The sequence below is a fragment of the Camellia sinensis genome, chromosome 5 (assembly GCF_055761805.1).
Source record: "Camellia sinensis isolate YWXY chromosome 5, ASM5576180v1, whole genome shotgun sequence".
Lineage (NCBI taxonomy): Eukaryota > Viridiplantae > Streptophyta > Magnoliopsida > Ericales > Theaceae > Camellia > Camellia sinensis.
In genome coordinates, this window is record NC_138965.1 from 187,108,142 (window position 1) to 187,128,295 (window position 20,154).

General features: G+C 38.9%; 1 protein-coding gene across 1 annotated transcript; it reads right to left on the bottom strand.

Moving 5' to 3' along the window:
• Positions 1 to 1,337: 1,337 nt before the first annotated feature.
• Positions 1,338 to 18,607, bottom strand: LOC114309842 (vacuolar-sorting protein BRO1). Its single transcript, XM_028255681.2, has 8 exons — positions 17,700 to 18,607; positions 16,052 to 17,005; positions 15,049 to 15,138; positions 6,996 to 7,064; positions 5,754 to 5,894; positions 4,607 to 4,655; positions 2,289 to 2,392; positions 1,338 to 2,173 (listed from the first exon to the last, which is right to left on the bottom strand). Exons 1-8 carry the CDS (start codon positions 18,375 to 18,377, stop codon positions 1,637 to 1,639), a joined length of 2,622 nt encoding a protein of 873 aa, XP_028111482.2. The 5' UTR covers positions 18,378 to 18,607; the 3' UTR covers positions 1,338 to 1,636.
• Between the last annotated feature and the right edge of the window lie 1,547 nt (positions 18,608 to 20,154).

Sequence of the window (20,154 nt, forward strand, 5' to 3'; positions counted from 1 at the left end):
CCAGTGATACAATGTAAAAAATTTTAACTTTTCACCCAAAATGTCAAATTAAAATGCTATATGTAGATCTCTAAAAAAAAAAAAAAAAGATGAAAATTTGATAAAACTTGTGTTATATTTGACACAGTATTTACCTATAAATAATATATAACAAGTCATATGTCCTGCCATTAGAGTAAAAATTTAAAAACTTCAAAGTAAAATATAACAATAACAAATTATATAACAAGCCATTGAAAATGCTCTTAAGACTGCACCGAAAATAAATTAGTTTGTATTTGTAGTTGTTAAGTTTTTATACATCCGAAATTATTCATTATGATGACATGTATAGTGAATAAATGATTGCAAGTACAATGCATTTTTATTATTTTTTTCAAATCAACTAAACAAGAAAATTTTAGAAGTAGATGACATTGCCCAAAATTTAAATTACATCCATCCACCATCCATTATTCAAAATTTGTTATAGAGGGAAAAAATATTTAATGTTCCTGACCGTCACGTATTCGTGTTTCTTATCAATCATCATATATCATGTCTCTTGATATTTTTCAATCACTTAATATAAAATTGTGAATCATACATTTTTCACAAATCAAAATACTCTTGGGACAGTACATATTTCTCACTAATCATCATATATAATGTCCTTTGACGTCCTTCAATCACCCAATATAAAATTGTGAACCACACCTTTTCCACAAATCAAAACACTCATAACCATGTCCCCAAACCACCAAATAACTTCTCCAGTAAAAGAGTAGAGAAGTACACATCTTCGTTGGTAATCATGGACTTGCAAAATTAAAACTAAAGGAAGGAGAAAATAACACAAATGACTTGCTACGACATCTCTCTTTTTCTTTTATTTTATTTTGGACACATTATAAATATATCCCTAAATTTTTTTCAAAACACAAATTGCCCCTTATAATTTAAAAATTTACAAATACCCTCTTATTGTAATTTTTTATTTAACAAAATTAACTAAAAAAATAAAATTTATAATTGTTCTTTTATACAATAATAAAATTACATAAATTATTAATTAAAATATATTTCTAACATCATTAAAAACTGTTAATTCGCTTACTAAGTTATTAATAAAAGAGAAGATTTATTATGAAATTAAAAATTTCGGAGAGTGAAATATAGTTTTCAAAATCACAGGAGACAATTCATATTTTAATCAAACATTAAGGAGTGTATTTGTGATTTACACTTTTATTTTCCCTCCACAAATCCAAGGATCACAGTCAGCCCGAGATGCAAACACAATAGATCCCAAATCCAACACAAAAAGTATGAACTTACACTTGGCATGCACAGAATAATTATAATTTCCAAAATGCCATGAAAATATATATTTCAAAGGAAACATGAGAGCATAATAGCATAATGTCAAGCTGCAAAATCAATATCCAGAATGCATACATGCAAAATGTGATCCACAGATGAAATCAAAATTATTATACAACTCCTAACTGTATAGCAAAACAAAACACTCTATACATGAGTATGATTGGCGACGACCCAAGTAACGCACATACACATCAAATAATTATAATTTGTACATAGCAAATCGAGAAGAAGAGGGAGGGAGGGGGGGGGGGAGGGATATGAAGTATGCCAACTATTGCTTGTAATAACCACTCTGGTGAGGAGGATATGGAGACGGAACGGTGTAAGGAGGCCGAGGATGAGTACCTGCTTGCTGACCTTGAGCGTTGTAGTATGGACCACGCCACCCCGGATATGCAGGTTGGCCATACTCGTGGGTCCCAGCTGGCTGTGGTTGTTGCTGTGGTGGGTATGGAGAGCCACCAGCCGCCGCCATATGGTAAGGCGGCTGTGGCGACTGCTGTGGAGTGCCATAAGGAGGTGAGGGGTGGGCATAACCGGGCATTGTTGGCTGCTCAGGACGTTGCTGGTAGTAATTTGTCTGAGGACGAGGATGGGGCGTGTTTCCGGGATCTATTTGTTGCTGCGAAGAGGCTCTTTGAGTTTGATGAGGCGGTCCCACTCTTTGGTAGTTGGAAGCACCTGTGTTCTTATCCTGAAAACTGAAGCCAGCCATTTGTCTCTGTACGTCTTCAGTCATTTCTCGGCACTGAATGTTTCGGGTCATCACGAAATCACTGCACTGCTGCTTTATGTTTGTAATAGCTTCCTGTTTAACGAAGAAGACGAAAATATAATTTGAAGGCAAGCTTACAGATGAAGTTGTGATGAGTGATTCTTAAGTTGCAAATATGGCGCCATGATTGGAAATAGGAAATTCATACCTGAAGAGTAACGTAAAATTTCAGTCCCTCATTGATGTTTTCTTTAATTTCTTGATACTTTGCTATGGCAGCTTCAATCTGCTTATAGCTCTTCTCACGAGATACTGCAAAATTGGGAAGGAAAAAGGGACAAAATCAATGTCAAAAGAGAAGCATGCATTGTATAAAGTGGGAAATGGAGGCTAGAAGCATCAAAAGAATAAGAAGAAAGTGTTAGTTTAGCAGTAATTTTATAAATTTTAAATTCCAAACTTCTCAGGCTACAGTAGCAATGGTATTAATAGGAACAAATGATGGGGGAAGAAAATTGAAAAACAAATTGTCGAAAACAACTGTAATAACTGACTTTAAACTTCCAAATCTCATTTGGGATACCAACTAAACACAATATGGACATAGAGGTGTACATGAAGGCATAGTGAATATTCTTGTAATATATCCGCTAATGGGATTATTTGTAGATTAAATGCACAATAAAAGATCTAACCAAGAGCCTGGGGAGTAGCAAAAGATTACTAAGAAACAATGAACCCGTATAAGCTAAATGAATTGGTGGGCCATACTAGACTTGTGCAATGGAGGCACTAGCAGAACTTAGTTAGCTTGACTACATCAGAACGCACCAAACACGTTGATTAGATTGAAATTGAAAAGTCCAACCCATACTTCTACTTGAAACCCGGGTATCAAGAAGAAGGAAGTTGAAGCCTCATAACCAGCACAGATGGGACAACTTCAAGCAATGTGAGACACATTCCAACACACCCCTCTGAACCACAACATACAGTAACCGGACAAACGGCATACCAAATTGAAAAGCCTAGCCCACACTTCTCCTTAAAACCTTGGTATCAAGAAGAGGGAAATTGAAGCTTTATAACCAACACAGATGGAGCAACTCCACGCGATGTGGTACACATTCCACCATTTGACACCTCAACTCTCAAAAGCTTATTCTGTAGCTACTAAAGAAAACAAAAAGATGATATATTGAGAATGATGTTTTCAATTCCCATGTCAATCCCATTAGGTTCCCAAATCAACACTAGACAGCAGCCAGATGAGTTCAAGTCTGAGTGCCAGTGCAATTACCAAAAAGAACACCATCTCCGGTTTAGATTGCAAAATCCCATTTTCGAGAAAAAATATTTTAAAAATCCATAGCGTGCAACTACAGGTCCCCATAAGAAAGAGCCCACAATACATGGAAGATTACATCAAAAACACTAAGCACCAATTAAAAAAAAAAAACTCAGTGATAAACACAAAAGCAATCCACAAATGAGGTGATGTTTATAGAACTACTTATCAAAAAAAAAAAAAAAAAAAATACTTGTAACCTAAGTAGCACGGATACGGATACGGACACGGGACACGATACGGACACGGACACGGGACACGATACGGACACTCGGACACGCAATTTTTCAAAAAATGAGGGACACGACACGTTGGGGACACGTTTAATATATATAATTTTATTTATATATTATATGTAAAATTAAAAAATATATACTATTTGTATTTATTTTATTTATTATATGCAAAATTAAAAAATATATACTAATTTTATTTATTATATGTAAAATTAAAAAATAAATATATTATTTGTATTTATTTATATTATTTAAGACCAAAAGAAAGGTTAGGGGTTATATTATTTATTTATTTATATTATTTATTATTAGTATATAATTTATTATTAGTATATAAATATATATATATATATGTATATATATTGTTAGTATATAACGTATATAGCTATCGATGGTTGCGTCGAAAATTTTAGCGAGAGAGAGAGAGAGCAGAGAGGGTCAAACAATGCGCAGAGAGGGAGACGAGGTCAATGGTCGATCGATGGTCAAACGAGGGTCAAACGAGGGCGATCGATGGTCGATCGAGGCGCAGAGAGGGAGACGAGGAAGACGAACAGATTAGGGTTTCTTCTCTCTGTCCTCAATCTGTCTCTCTCTTCCCTCGACTTATCACCCTCTCTCTCTCTTCCCTCGATCTGCCTCTGTCTCTGGCTCTCTCTCTTTCTCCTCTCCAACAGTTCTAGGGCTTTTTCGATCCACCCACCTGTGTGTCTGAATCGTGTCCTCGCGTGTCCAACCTCGTGTCCGACTCTGAAAAATTCTGAAAAAAGGGGGACACGCAGGGGAGAGTGTCGGACATGTGTCAACAGCGTGTCGTACGCGTGTCCGTGTCCGACACGTGTCCGACACTAATACGCAAGCCTCAGGGACGTGTCCGTGCTTCATAGCTTGCAACACAGTAAATCAAAGACAGCACTGATCTTACAATAATGAAAGACCTACCTTTATAGTCCTCAAGGTTAAAGACAGCGGCAAATTCATCATTTTGAGCCTGTAAACAACAATAGATGCTTTGAGTTACACATAAGCTCTTAAACAAGAAGTCACTTTTCTAAGTATAACAGGATCAAAAAGTAACTATAAAACTTGTTTTTATCAAACAATGGAGCCTTTAAACAACAAAAATGCAACAATCTAGTGGCTTCACTTCCGCTAATTGGACTGCAGGTATATATTGCTTATATTGAGCGGAACTATAATATTAAAATCTGTTTTGAGAGAACTATTAACCCAAAGTATCAAGTTTCTAAAACCTGTTGCCATAGATGCTATCTCATAAATACAAATAATCTTTTATGGTTTAAGGTCCTATCTCAAAACATTCATGCTCACGATACCTTTCCAGGTAACCCACCAGCACAATAAACATTGAAAAGTTCACTTTTATTCCACTAAACTACGTGTTGACATTTTTAAGAGTATCCTTGGTGCTGGAAATTGTGTTCATGCATATAATATGATAGTGGTGTTGGTGGTAGATAGTGGCATGTATAGAATATGATAGTGGTGTTGGTGGTAGATAGTGGTATGTATAGAATATGATAGTGGTGTTGGTTGTAGATAGTGGCATGCATAGAATATGATAGTGGTGTTGGTGGTAGATAGTGGCATGTATATAATATGATAGTGGTAGATAGTGGTAATATATAATATGTAAGTGGCATATAATGGGTTATGATGATGTTTGTAATATCTCCTATATAAGGAGTGTCATTTGGTCTTGTAAGATAAGAAGTTTTGAATATAACAGAAATATATTCCTTCTTCCTCATATTTTCGGAGTTCTTCTTCTTCATATTTTCTAAGTCTTGGGCATCATCAAACTACAGACCATCAAAAACCTAATTTTCTGCTTCCCATACCCTCACTTCATTACCCCAAGTTCAAACAAGAAGCACGCGAAATCAAAGAAGCAAAAGACACAAGTCAACCAAAAAATGTTCTCCAGTATATATCTACATCCATTGACCCGACAAGAACTGCTTTTTGCAAAACCATGACATAAGAGCTCTCAAAGCATATGTAGCTCTTATAAATGAGCTAGATAAAGGGAAGTAAAGTTTAAAAAATCACGCAAAGTAAAACAAACCTGAATTTGTAGCAACAGTTGTTCTTGAGCCTCAATATTCTGTGCAATTTCTTCACATATGTGATCATACTTTGCTATCTCCTTCCTAAAAAGATCCTCATATGAGCCAGTAGATGCCATCAACTTGGGCAATATATCATCCTGAAGAAACCAACATACGATTAAACAACCAAGGACCTACTAAAGCCAAAAAACAACACTCACAATTACTGCCAAAAAAAGAAGGGTAAAAATCAACTAAATAAGAATGAGAATTTTATTGACAAAAACAAAGCAGAAAGTAGGCGATGCAAAACCATATGCAGCATGAACCTCAACAGTTTAGTCATAAAAGAAAATCTTACACAATAACACAAGGAGACATCTCCTTTAAAAGCACACAACCAAATGACATTCACACTTTCTCTTGCCCTTATTAGGCATAGGCATTAAGTGTTCAAGCTTGGGAGAAAACTTGAACTACCAACCCAGGGGCCACCCTAGGGTGTGGGAGGTGTCTGCCAGTGATAATAACACCTCACATTAAAACATCCAAGCACAAAACAAAAATAACGGAAAAGAGTATCAACTTTCCCACATTGGACAATTACTAGAGGCACATGACAAAATGGATTTTGCCACAGGACATGAGAACAGTCTACAGAATATCCAAATTCAGCAGAAGCTGGTTAGTAAAATGGATAGCAGCTGTTTCAAGAAAGATGTACAAGCAGGGTCTAGTCTGAGAACAATGTTTATTTATTAATGCAACCAGGAAAAGAGAAAAGAAAAGAGCCTGCCAGGGGGGCAAACTACTTAACTGTACTATAAAAGCTTATGTGACAGATAACTTTCCCACGAGGCACACAAAAATGGATGCTTGCCAAATATCGATAAATCATATTGCAAATCTTCTTTCTACATCCTAAAATCATAAAGGTAATTCTATTTTACATTAAAAGTTGTATCCAGACACAAGGCTCCCACTTTACATTTTTGCATGGAGAAAAACAGAACATAAGTACTTTTATCAAGCAATTGTGCATCCCAAAGCTAACATGGGAACAGTCTACAACATTTTCAAAACTAACATATGCAGGACACAGCATTTTTCTGAAAGAGTAGCATGCAGCCCCAAGTTCCCAGAGCAATGTCCACCGCAATTCAGAACCAGGAAAAAGAAGGCTATCGAATAAATGAAAATTGATGCTAGCATTTGATATTAGCAACAAAACAAAGATATCATAAATAAGGTAAACCCACCTTCCTCTTCATCTCTTTGAGCATGTCTTCAAGCCCTGCACGTTGAGCACCAAGAGTCTCCAATTGCCTCTACAAAGACAAGAAAGCAAGATTGAGGAGACTATTTGCACATAAAAATCAGTCACTAGTATGGAAAGATAAAAAAATTCAGTAGAGTGAATAAGAACAATCTTCCCCAATGGCGATGGCGATGAGTCGATGATGATGGAAAACAAAGAGAGAGATCAACTTTCTAAAATTAATTAACAAGTTTATTTAACCTTGTTGAAATTATTGAACATTAAAATCTCTAAGAATATATGCACAAAGATACGTATGTCCAAGACATAGGCCTTGTTTGGTTTGTCTTTTTTTTCTTTTTGTTGACCGGGAAACCCCAAGGCCGGGTCCATTTATGACCGACCCAACAAGCCAACCTGGGGAGGATAGCAAGGAACCCACCCCTCAGCCCCCAATTTCAGTCAAGGGCTATAAGGAGGTTGGAATAGGTTTCGAACTCAAGACCTTTGGTCACGTAGGCCGTTGCCTTACCAACTCATTCAACCCTTGGGGTTAGTTTGGTCTTTCTTTTGAGAAACAATTTTTGAGAAAAAATTTCTAAAATTTGTTTGGTTGAAAATTTTTGAAAAAAAAAATTCAAAATCACTTTCCTCTTTATTACCCATCAACCAATCACTTTTTTTCTCACACACATTTATTCAACTACAAAAAAATATTAAATCATCCCAAATTCCAAAACTTCAAAACTATTTTCAAAACATACAACCAAACAAATTATCAAATTTTGTACTCTTTCTAGAAAAAAAAAATTTCAAAATTATTTCACAAATACAAACCAAACATGGCCATAATGTTTGTGTTAAATTTTACAATAAAAGAAAATCTGCTTCTCATTGAAGAAATCATGAAATCTCTCCCATGTAAGATTCATTAAACATTTGGTAGCTCCATGTGCGTATGCGTAATAGACAATAGTAGTGACCCATGCAATGGAAAGGTATGTTGGACATGCAAATTTTCAAAACATGCAAGACACGACACACTAAGGACACATGCAAAACATATACTTATATATATTTATTATGTCATTTTTTTAATATTACAAATTTATTTTTTGTCAAATATTTAATCTCATCAAATTCATCAAGAAAGTGGATAGCTAAGTACTTAGAAGTCTGGGTATAACCAAATTTGATCAGATGCAACAAGCTTTATCTTGACAAATCTACTTAAATATTGTAAGATTTTATGTATTATTGATTGATGTATTGATTGATTTATTGATATGTTGTATTACAAATCAGAGTAGCTCATTATATAGGAGAGGGTTTGGGTAGTAGGTGAGGAGTTGGTGAGGGTAAATTGGTGGTAGGTGTAGTAGGTGTGGTAGTAGGTGGTGGTAGGTGTAGGTAAATTCTAACAGCCCCCCGCAAACTCAAGGAGGATAGAAACTAACCAACTTGAGTTTGGAGAGAGGAACAAAACAAGAAAATACATAAAAATAAAAGATGATAGGAGACACTGTATGGTCGTGTCAGACCATTGGTGAAGACACTGGATGGTGGTGTCATAACGTTGTAGAGGACACTGTATGGTGGTGTCATAACGTTGTAGAGGACACTGTATGGGGGTGTCATAACGTTGTAGAGGACACTGTATGGTGGTGTCATAACGGTGTAGAGGACACTGGATGGCGGTGTCAGACCGATGTAGAAGACAGTTTATGGGGTCATGTCGGACCGTTGTAGCAGACAATGTGGTGACAGTTGTTGTGACAGTTTACAGAGTCTTGCTGGATCCTTGTAGAAACTAACCGGAATCAATGTCGGGACAGTTTACAGAGTCTTGTCGGACCCATGAAGGAGCTAACCGGAATCAATGTCGGGACAGTTTACAGAGTCTTGTCGGACCCATAAAGGAGCTAACCGGAATCAATGTCGGGACAGTTTAAAGAGTCTTGTCGGACCCTTGTAAAAAATCGCATCCTCAAAAGGTGCGCCCAATTTTTCAAAAAGGCGTGCCATCAAAAGGCGTGCCCAATCCATAAAAAGGCGTGCCATCAAAAGGCGTGCCCAATTCATCAAAAAGGTGTGCCGGACATGATGGCGAGGCACGTGGGCGCCTTGGCTTGCGTGCCCGTTTGTCGGCTGGTGGCAAGAGGCGCGCGATGCGCGTGGCTGCCTCGGCTATTTAACGGAGGCTGAGGCCGAGGCAGATCATTCTGAAACCTCTGAAACCAACCCTTCTCTGAAACACTCTGCCTCTTCGGAGAGAGAAAATCTGTAACACTCTGTTGCCCAGAACCTCTGAAACCAACCCGTCTCTGAAACACTCAGCAACATGGCCTCTTCTTCCCGTCCAGCTACCCAAAACATGGCCTCCGCTTCCCGTGGGCTGCTTACGCTCTTTCCAGAACTGAATGAGTCCACAAGAGAAATAACTGGTGCGGTGGCACTGGAACCTCAACCGAGTGCCCCGGAGTTTACTCCGCTGAACTTTCCGATGCGGTCTGTGGAGCAAAGAATGGCAGGGCAGTCGGATGTGGAGGCCAATCAGTATACTTTGAAGTCATGCGTGGAAACCATGACTGCGGTCACAAATTTGTCGAACCGGCTGCAGAGTAGGACAAATGAGGTGCAGCAGTTAACCTCCCAGCTGGCTCTGCTCCAACGCATGTATAAGGATGCGCGAGCAGAGATAAGTGTGCTGAAAGCAGAAAATAAGAAGCTGAAGCGGAAGGCCACCGTGATGTGGCGATTTGGAGGTCCGCCATATGCTGCAGTGGAGGAGCAGGGGGGAGGCAACTTGCTTGGTAGTCTAGGAAACACGGAGACCGGACTGGCACGGGACACCCAAGATAAAAGTAAGAAGAAGAGACCTGCAGTAGAATAGAGAAGGGAAAAGAAAAATCCCACTGTGGGTGTGGTTGTTTTGTTTGTGGGTTTTTTTTTTTTTTTTTTTTTTTTTTTGGTGTAAAATGGTGATCGGGGTGAAGCCCGATATAAATAAAAGGAGTTTGCAGTTCGTCTTCTTCCTCGTTTGTTTGTGGGTTTTTTTTTTTTTTTTTTGAATAATAAGAATAAGAAAAATAAAATATGAATGGAGAAAGCAGATAGTGGAAAACATGCGTGGGTGGAAACCTCACCTTAGCCGTCCGCCGGACCTCAACCTAGTCCGCTGAATTTTCTAGATATACCTTCACTCCCCTACATCTTCCAACTCTTTCTTTGTGGCTCTAATCATTTTGTTCAATCCACCCACTATTTCCTGGAGGCTGGGATTCTATTGCAGTTTGATCATCACATAACAAATCAATTGCCTCACTCACCACTGGTGGTTCTAGAGTTGCTTCTAGATCAGGCAGTTTGGACACAGTGACAGTTGTTCCTTTCTTTATCTTCTCACCGGAGTCACTGATGTTCTCCTCTGCAGTATTCCTCTTTGATGATGAGGGTGTTCCGCAAGACTACAGGCACATGGAAGGCTCTGGTGTTAACACCTACACTTTAATCAACAAAGCTGGGAAGGCTCACTATGTCAAGTTTCATTGGAAACCTACCTGTGGAGTGAAGTGTTTGTTGGAGGAGGAGGCCATTAAGGTTGGGGGAGCTAATCACAGCCATGCCACCAAGGATCTGTATGACTCCATAGCAGCTGGGAACTACCCTGAATGAAAACTTTTCATCCAGATAATCGATCCTGATCATGAAGACAGATTTGATTTTGATCCACTTGATGTAACCAAGACCTGGCCTGAGGACATCATACCTCTGCAGCCGTACCTGGGTCTTGTCCAGCATAGAGAGAGTGGTAGTGGTACCTTTTTTTTGTGCCAAGGGACAGACATCACCACCTTCCTTACCTTTTCCTTATTTTATCCTCCACTTTACACCTCACATGTCTCCACTCTTATTTGAATTTTTTTTTTTTCTCTTTTCTCTTTTCTTTTGCCTTTTCTTATCATGACACCCACGTGCCATGTCCCTCTGTTTTTTTGACAAGTTCTTTTCTTTTTCTTCTCTTATCCCCATCTTTATTTATTTATTATTTTTTTTTTTTTGTTTTCATATATATATATATATATTTTTAAAAAATAAAACAATAAATAAAATAAAATAAAATTCCACAATCCATTCACCATCTCGGTCCGATCACATTTTTTACACTAGGATCAACCCCGATCCCATTTTTACAGCAAAAAAAAAAAAAAAAAACAAACACACAAAACAACAACTACACCCACAGTGGGATTTTTCTTCTCTATTCTGCTGCAGGTCTCTTCTTCTTACTTTTCTCTTGGTTGTCCCGTGACTGCCCAGCCTCCATGCTTCCTAGACCACCAAGCAAGTTGCCTCCTCCATACTCCTCCACTGCAGCATATGGCGGACCCCCGAATCGGAACATTACGGTGGCCTTCCGCTTCAGCTCCTTGTTTTCTGCCCTTAGCACGCTTATCTCTGCTCGCGCATCCTTATACATGCGTTGGAGCAGAGCCAGCTGGGAGTTTAAATGCTGCACCTCATTTGTCCTACTCTGCAGCCGGTTCGACAAGTTTGTGACCGCCGTCATGCTTTCCACACATGCCTTCAGAGTATACTGATTGGCCTCTACATCCGACTGCACTGCCATTCTTTGCTCCACCGACCGCATCGGAAAGTTCAACGGAGCAAACTCCGGGGCGCTTGGTTGAGTTTCCAGTGCCACCTCACCAGTTCTCTCTCTCGTTGAGGTCGGGAAAGAGGGTGAGCAGTCCACGGGAAGACGAGGACGAGGCCATTTTTTGGGCAACAGAGTGTTACAGAATATCTCTCGCAACAGAGTGTTACAGACTCTCTCTCTCAGCACAACGAAGAGTTTTTCAGACTCTCTCTCAGCACAACGAAGTTTTTTTTTCCAGAGGTTTTTCGCAGCTTTTCTCTGCCTCAGCCTCAGCATCAACCTTGGTTAAATAGCCAAGGCAGCCACGCGCATCGCGCGCCTCTTGCCACCAGCCGACAACCGGGCACGCAAGCCAAGGCGCCCACGTGCCTCGCCATCATGTCCGGCACACCTTTTGATAAAGTGGGCACGCCTTTTGATGGCACGCCTTTTGAAAGATTGGGCACACCTTTTGAGGGTGCGACTTTTTAAGGGTCCGACAAGACTCTGTAAACTGTCCCGACATTGATTCCGGTTAGTTCCTTTATGGGTCCGACAAGACTCTGTAAACTGTCCCGACATTGATTCCGGTTAGCTCCTTTATGGGTCCGACAAGACTCTGTAAACTGTCACGACATTGATTCCGGTTAGTTTCTACCAGGGTCCGACAAGACTCTATAAACTGTCCCGACATTGATTCCGGTTAGCTCCTTTATGGATCCGATAAGACTCTGTAAACTGTCCCGACATTGATTCCGGTTAGTTTCTACAAGGGTCCAGCAAGACTCCGTAAACTGTCATCTACAACGGTCCGACATGACCCCATAAACTGTCTTCTCCAACGGTCTGACACGACCACACAGTGTCTTCTACAACGGTCCGACATGACCCCGTAAACTGTCTTCTACAACGGTCCGACATGACCCCGTAAACTGTCCTGCTACAACGGTCCGACATGACCCCGTAAACTGTCTTCTACATCGGTCTGACACGACCACACAGTGTCTGCTACAACGGTCCGACATGACCCCGTAAACTGTCTGCTACAACGGTCCGACACGACCATACCGTGTCTTCTACAATGGTCTGACACGACCATACAGTGTCTCCTATCTTTTTTTTATTTTTATGTATTTTCTTGTTTTGCTCCTCTCTCCAAACTCAAGTTGGTTAGTTTCTATCCTCCTTGAGTTTGCGGGGGGCTGTTAGAATTTACCTACACCTACCACCACCTACTACCACACCTACTACACCTACCACCAATTTACCCTCACCTACTCCTCACCTACTACCCAAACCCTCTCCTATATAATGAGCTACTCTGCTTTGTAATATAACACATCAAGATATCAATCAATAATACAATTCTCTATTTCTCTTTATACATTAAAAATTTCTACAAGATGGAACCAAAAAAGTATGAGTGGGAAAAAGTAAAGTGAGAAAAGAGGAGAGAGAGGGAGAGTGAGTGGGTGCAGGAGTGGGTTAAAAAAATAAAAAGGAGGATGGATGAGACGGCTGCCAGGCTAGGAGATGATGATGTTTGTGTTAAAAAAAGAAGAGAAAAAATAAAAAATTTGTTGAAAGCAGCTTCTGGAATTTTGATGCACTGTTCCAGCCACAACAACATCCTGCCCGTGATTCTCATGATACGTTCTTCCTGCAAGTTCCTCCCACTACGAAGTTTCTTCCTGAAGATTATGTTGAGCGGGTGAAGCGTGTTCATGAGGTTGGTGGCTATGGGTCCAGGGGTTATGAATATGATTAGAAAAGGGAGGAGGCAAACAAAAAAAACCTTCTGCGAACTCATACAACTGCTGTTTCCTCAAGGATGCTTACCGGCTTGCACAATAGATCGTGTATTCAGAAATGAAGCTGTGGATCGAACTCCTCCACATCTCCAACACAGCCGATCGAACTCCTTCCGCCCTTGTTTCTGTTGATCTGCACCAAAAAGACAGAGGACACGAAGGAGAGGAGAAGAGGCCGAAGATCTGATGTCATCATCGACGATCCCATCGTCGTCGCTGAGAAGGCTTTGACGTCCATGACTTCTGGATCGCCGGCTGCAGTGGTGGTAGAGGAGGAGAGAAATCTGTGTGAAAGATCTGAAACCAGAGAGAGAGATGTGTGTTTCAGTGAGGTGCCGAGAGGGAGAGGGAGGTTTGAATTGGTTGAGATCCGGCGGGCGGTCAAGGCAAGGTTGCCGCTCGCCGGAAGGCGAAGAACACCAAGATCTTTAACCTATTGCTCTGATACCATGTAAGATTTTATGTATTATTGATTGATGTATTGATTGATTTATTGATATGTTGTATTACAAATCAGAGTAGCTCATTATATAGGAGAGGGTTTGGGTAGTAGGTGAGGAGTTGGTGAGGGTAAATTGGTGGTAGGTGTAGTAGGTGTGGTAGTAGGTGGTGGTAGGTGTAGGTAAATTCTAACAAATATGCGTGCTACCTATGAAGCACAGACACCATGATTGGGATTAGATGTTTAGGCCAAGTTTGGGAAGACTAAAAAAGTGCACTTTTTGTCTTTTTGGACTAAAAAATTGAGGTTGAAAATATGGATGTTTGGGTTAACTTTTTGATTTTTTATTGAAAAATGTGTAATAAAAAATTGTAAAAATTGATTTGTAGGGAAAAATTTGAATTGAGAGTTGTGCAGCCGTAATTGTTGACTTTTGGTGAATAGTGTTAACTTTTTAGCTTTTTGAGTAACTTTTTGACTTTTTGGCTTTTTTGGATCTTCCCAAACTTGGCCTTAGTTAATGGATTGTATTGTGTATATCATAGGATTAATTGTATTATGTTTGGTTGAGGGGAGGGATTATTTTAGACCGATTGATGTAAGGGCGATAATCCTATGACATGGTATAAGTAACAAAAAATAAACAAAAACAAATAAGAGGGATTAGAGCCAACCCTCTAATCCCCTCTTCCCAATCGCTTAAACAAACACAGATTTAGGGTACAAAGAATCCATCAGATGAAGAAGCACAACAATGTAGAAACAAAATAGATCATTTCAATATAATGGAGAAGAATGATAACCAAACATGTAGACATAAGAGGAGATAAAATAAATCCATCATTAACGATGACAAAAGTGAATGACTACAGACATCTACTGAGCAAGAGGAGTATGAAATATCATAGAAGTACTGAAAAATAACTCAGTAGCCTTTAAAATGAGTAAAGCATCCACAGCAAAATTGACATTACTTTAACAACTATAATTAGTTTGAATAGTGAGAACACCAAAAATAATATGCATTAAAAATTATAAAATTCATGACTAAAAGACTAATCTAATATAGCTTTCATGATGTGCAGCAAAAAACTCACTATTATGCCCATACTACAAATTCAAAAACATCCATGAAGTTAATAGGCTGAAAAGACGAAATTACCAAGCTCAGCTTCAGGGCCCCCAATATGGCATCTTCATTGGCATCCAAAGACATTATAGGCTTAGCAAGTGTAGGAAGGGCAGATTCGATCTGTAAAGCAAAGTGCATGTATAAGTATCATGCATTTACTCCTCCCATGGGAAAAGAAGAAAAAAAAACAAAATTAGAAGCTACACTACTCAATAAATTAGTATTCAGGAAAAAGGAAAGATAAAGCATCCCATATAGACAAAAGCTGAGCTGAACAACCACAATTTCCTTCTGCTACAAGAGAATATAGTATCCAAGAGATGAAAAAGAAAAAATTAAGAAGGCATGGCCATGAATTCCCCCAAAAGCAAAATGCGAGCAGACTAAAAAATAATCTATATTGTTTTGATACTCTTATAACCACAACTGAACTACTCCCAACTACAATAATATACGTGAAAGTCCAAAAAATAAAATTCAATAACAAAAAAAGCTTCTGGAACATGCCTCATTTGGGAACAGGCCTTTTTAGTAATTTTTTGGCTTTTTGGCTAAAATGTGATGTAAAAAAAACTGGTATGTTTAGGATGACTTTTTGGCTTTTTACGAAAAGATGTGCAAAAAGTAGAGAGAAAAGGGAATCTTTGACTTTTTTGTATGGGTTGTTGGCTTTTTGATTTTTTAGTAACTTTTTGACTTTTTGACTAAACCGGTCGCTTCCCAAACGAGGATTATTTAACGAAGACCAAATCTCAGTGCATAAGTTTACGTTCACAAAAATTAAATTTCAAGAGGCATTATGAGACACAGACCATGAAAATTAAATTTTAAAAAATATACATTTCTGGAATAGCTATATTACCTGAGATAGGACACAGTCTCTAACGAAGATCAAATCTCAATACATAAATTCATGTACTACTCACACAAACACAAGCATTATGAGACTCAGACCATGATAAGCTAGCCTGGTCCTAAAATTTCTAATCTATACAGTAGAAAGATTTCACACAAAGAGTTGAAGAGAGCATACCGGATGTCGGTCAAGGATTGACATTAGTGCTGAATTATCTCTCACTGAACGCTCAATCCGGGCATCACTTTCTGCAGCTTGCTTCACATTTCCTGCAAATCTATTTAACCTATCTTGCAAGTTCTTTGTAAGAGTATTGGACTGAGGCCTAGTCCACCGTGTTCCAAATTGGGTTCTAAACTGAGCATCTTCTGTAGCTTCTTTCTGCAAGAGCTCCTCAGTTTGGACCAGCAACTCCTGGTTTACCCTCCTCAAATCTCTAAGCTGTTGTAGCTCAGCTTCCATACCAGTTGGGCCTCCACTGATTTGAACTGCCTCAACATCGTCTTTAAGAGTAGTTGGCAGGGTGCAATTCCCTTCCAGAGCAAGAATTGAATCAGGCAAGTCCATTTCCTTGAGCCTCACTCGGGCTAGCTCACTCCCTTGTTGCAGTTTCTCAGCTTGTGTTCTGATAATTTCATCAACCATTTCAGTGTATCTTGAAAGAGCTTTTGCACTGCTGTCAGGGACAAGACTTGCAAACCATTTCTCCTTGCTTGCGTCCAGTAGTTCAGTCATCGGCGTAGACTTAACCAAAGAAAATGCAGGAAGAGGAGGTAAAGAACTGGCAGGAGGAACTCTCATGAGGTAAACTCTATCATTCTCCTTCACAGCCCTCTCCAGGTTACGATTTAGATTCCCTTCCAATTTATTAATTGCATCCAGAAGCTGCTGTGCAGCACCCTTTGAGGATGATTTCTTTGCCTCGGTTAAAGCATTAATCCCACTCCTCAACCGAGTAATTTCTTCAGCAATCTCATCTTTCTCATGCAGCTCTAAACTATACCTATAGCAAGCCTCAGCATAAAACAAGGCTGCCTTCAGCTGAATATGAGATAACCATGTCTTGTCGAAATGCTCCTTGAGAGGCGCAACATTTAGTGCAGCCAAAGCTTCCTCATAGTAGATTCCAACCTGTAATCACATCCATTTCAAAGCATTACAATACAACCATAATTAACTGCCTAGCAAACAAAATATGCATGTATGTGTTCATAATCCCCATGGAAACAAAACCCACAACACATACTAGATGGAATTTCCAGAGATTATTGGATACAGTAATTTGAACAGTATAGATCATAAAATATATATTGCAGTTCAACTAATTTTTCCAACTATCCCAATGAAAGATAAGGCCTATTAAACCATGAAAGTAATAATGTACCCAAACTTTTTGCTTTGCTCTAACAATGGATTAAAGAAATTGTACCCTAAAACCCAGTCATATTTGTCATTTTTGTACCAAATCAAAAAAATTTACCACCAATCCAGCATACAACCCTTGCCATAAAACCAAAGGCAATTGGCATGAATTAGCTCAGCACACAACTACTATTCGTAACTTTGGTGAACATACATGATACAATTTAAATAAATTCCATAACATTCGCAATTAAGCCCATGACATGACATATTGATTGAAATTTCTTTAAATTTAAAATCTTTTCAATGAAGAAAGCTCAAAAACCCACAAAATTATACAATCAAATTTCGCAGAGCAACCAAAACACATTTGCAATAACACAAGTAATGAACAACATTTTAACCAAAAAACAAATAAATAACACAAATAATGGCAATTCATGAGCTACAAACAAACACTAACCTGTCTTGAGATTTTAGCACAAACTCCATGAGTACTCCCTTTAGCAATAGTATTCTCAAAAACGCTCTCCTGAGCTTGCGCCAGCGTAAGCCTCTCCAACATCCCCGCACACTCCACCGACACATCCACAGTTACCGAACTCCCAATCGACGCCTTCATCGACTCATTATCCCTCAAAAACGCAAACGCCCCAGCTGAAGCCATAAACGCATGCGAAGCTTGCTTCCTTCCTTCAATCTCAGCTCGATCGAAGCTAAGCCCAATCTGACTATACACAGCCCCCAAATTGAACAACACAGAGGCCTTCTCGAGATGAATGTTCTGCTGCGAAGCCTTGAGCTTGTTCTTGAAAGCGTCGTGCCAAGTGAAAGTCACGGCGTTGACGTGGTCCTTGTCGCTGGAGATCGGGAACCGGGACTCGACGGCGCAGAGGGCTTTGTAGTAGCTTTGGAGGAGGTCGCGGCGGGACGTGAGGGAGTCGACGGTGGCGCGTTCGAGATCGGATCGCAGTTGTTTTAGGGTTTGGAGATCGTCTTCGAGGTTTTGGGCTTCGCGTTCTGAGTAATTGAAGACTATGTAGTTTCGAAGAGGACGGTAGAGATCAACGGTGACTGTCTTCTTCTCGAAGACGGCTAGCATGATGTTTGCGGCCGAAGATGATGATGGCGGAGCCGCCATTGTTGGTGATCGGAGAAGCTCTGAATCGAATCGAAATGATATTGTATGTAAATTATATGTATGTATAGGTGAATTATGTAACGATAAAGAATTGGGGGAAAAAATGGTTCAAGGGGAATACTGATGAATGCAAATTAATTAATCTTTTTCACAAAAATAGTACTCCATTTTTCTTATGGATGAAGAAAGCTAAGGATAGTGACAGCTTTATTTATTTATTTATTTTTTTACAACAATGATTCATTCCCTTTTTCCCCACCCTCTTTGACCCCATCTCTCTCATTGGTTATCTTTTCTTTTTCTTTTTCTTTTTTTTTCCTACTCCTCCAATCACCACCTGCCACGTGACAAAGGGGTGAGGGGGTGACCCCCAAAAGAGGGTCCCAACCATTATTGTTATTTTTATTAGAATCGTACGTTGTTTCGTTGTTTTAAGTTTTTTTTATTTTTATTTTTTTTAATCAAAAAATCAGAAGAAAAAGAAAGAAGAAGAAAGAAAGAAATAAGAAGAAAGAGACAGAGGTGGAGGTGGAGGCGATGGCGGGCGGAGGCAAAGGCGGAGGCGAGGCTGCGACGATCGACCGACGAGCTGCAACGAGCTGTGATCGATCAGCAAAAGTGGAGGGGCCCTCTCTCTCTCTCCCCAGTCCCTCTTCACCTCCTCTTTCTCTTCTTCTCTCTTCTCTCCCTCTCTTCTCTTTCTCTCTCTCTTTCTCTTCTATCTGTTTTTCGGGCTATTCAGGGGAGGGAAATTTCGGGAGAAAAATCATTTTCCTTTTTATTATTTGTTTTGTGTCTTGGTTGATAGGATTGCCTTCGAATCACACTTAGTTTTTAAATTATTTTTAGAAAAAATTGTTTTTTGTAAAATATATTTTCATGTATTTAATTGTAATTTTTAATACTTTGGATTTATTCTTTCTAAATTTGTGTTAGTAATTTTTGAATTTTTTTTTACTTCAAATTTTTATTACTTTAATTTAATTTGGGCATGATATAATTTGCCAATTTATATGTTAAATATTTTTTAATCCGAATTTAACTAATTTATAATATATGTTTATTAATAAGATTTGTTGCAATTAATAAGTAATATGGGGTCTCGTTTGGAAACAGATTATTTTAATAATTTTTTATTTTTTACGAAAAAATATATAAAAAATAGAGAGAATAATGTGAAAATTTATAGAGATTTTTTAACTAAAATATTTAATTTTGTAGTGCTACATGCACCAATTAATATACACACTAGTGTACTAACTAGTATTATACTATTATTACTGAGTTCACCTATTATACAAATTATAAATATCCAAAACCTCTAAAATTATGTCTCATTATTTATTAATATAATAATTAATATATTAATTAATATATATACTACTATGGAAAATGCATCAAACCCCCACTTGGGGTGACCCCCAGTGGGGTCTGATTAGTCAAAAAAAAAATTTTTTTTTTTTCAAGTCTTGCGTAGCTTCCACGTGGGGCTGGGGTGCTGGGGTCCCAGCACAGCTGTACTATTATTGTATTTAGCTCCCAAACGATACCTCAATTTGATTTGGATATAATAATAAACATGGTTGAATTGGGAAATTGCCCCAGAGCCCCACTACCCCCACTGGTTTTTGATTGGCCCAAAATTTTTATTTATTTATTTTTTCAAGTCTTGCTCTCACAGCAAGACAAGTGGCACTGGGGATGCTGGGGTCGCTCCCCACTGGGGGGTCCCTAGCACAGTTGGTTGAATTGTATACTCTACTTAACTGTGTAGTCT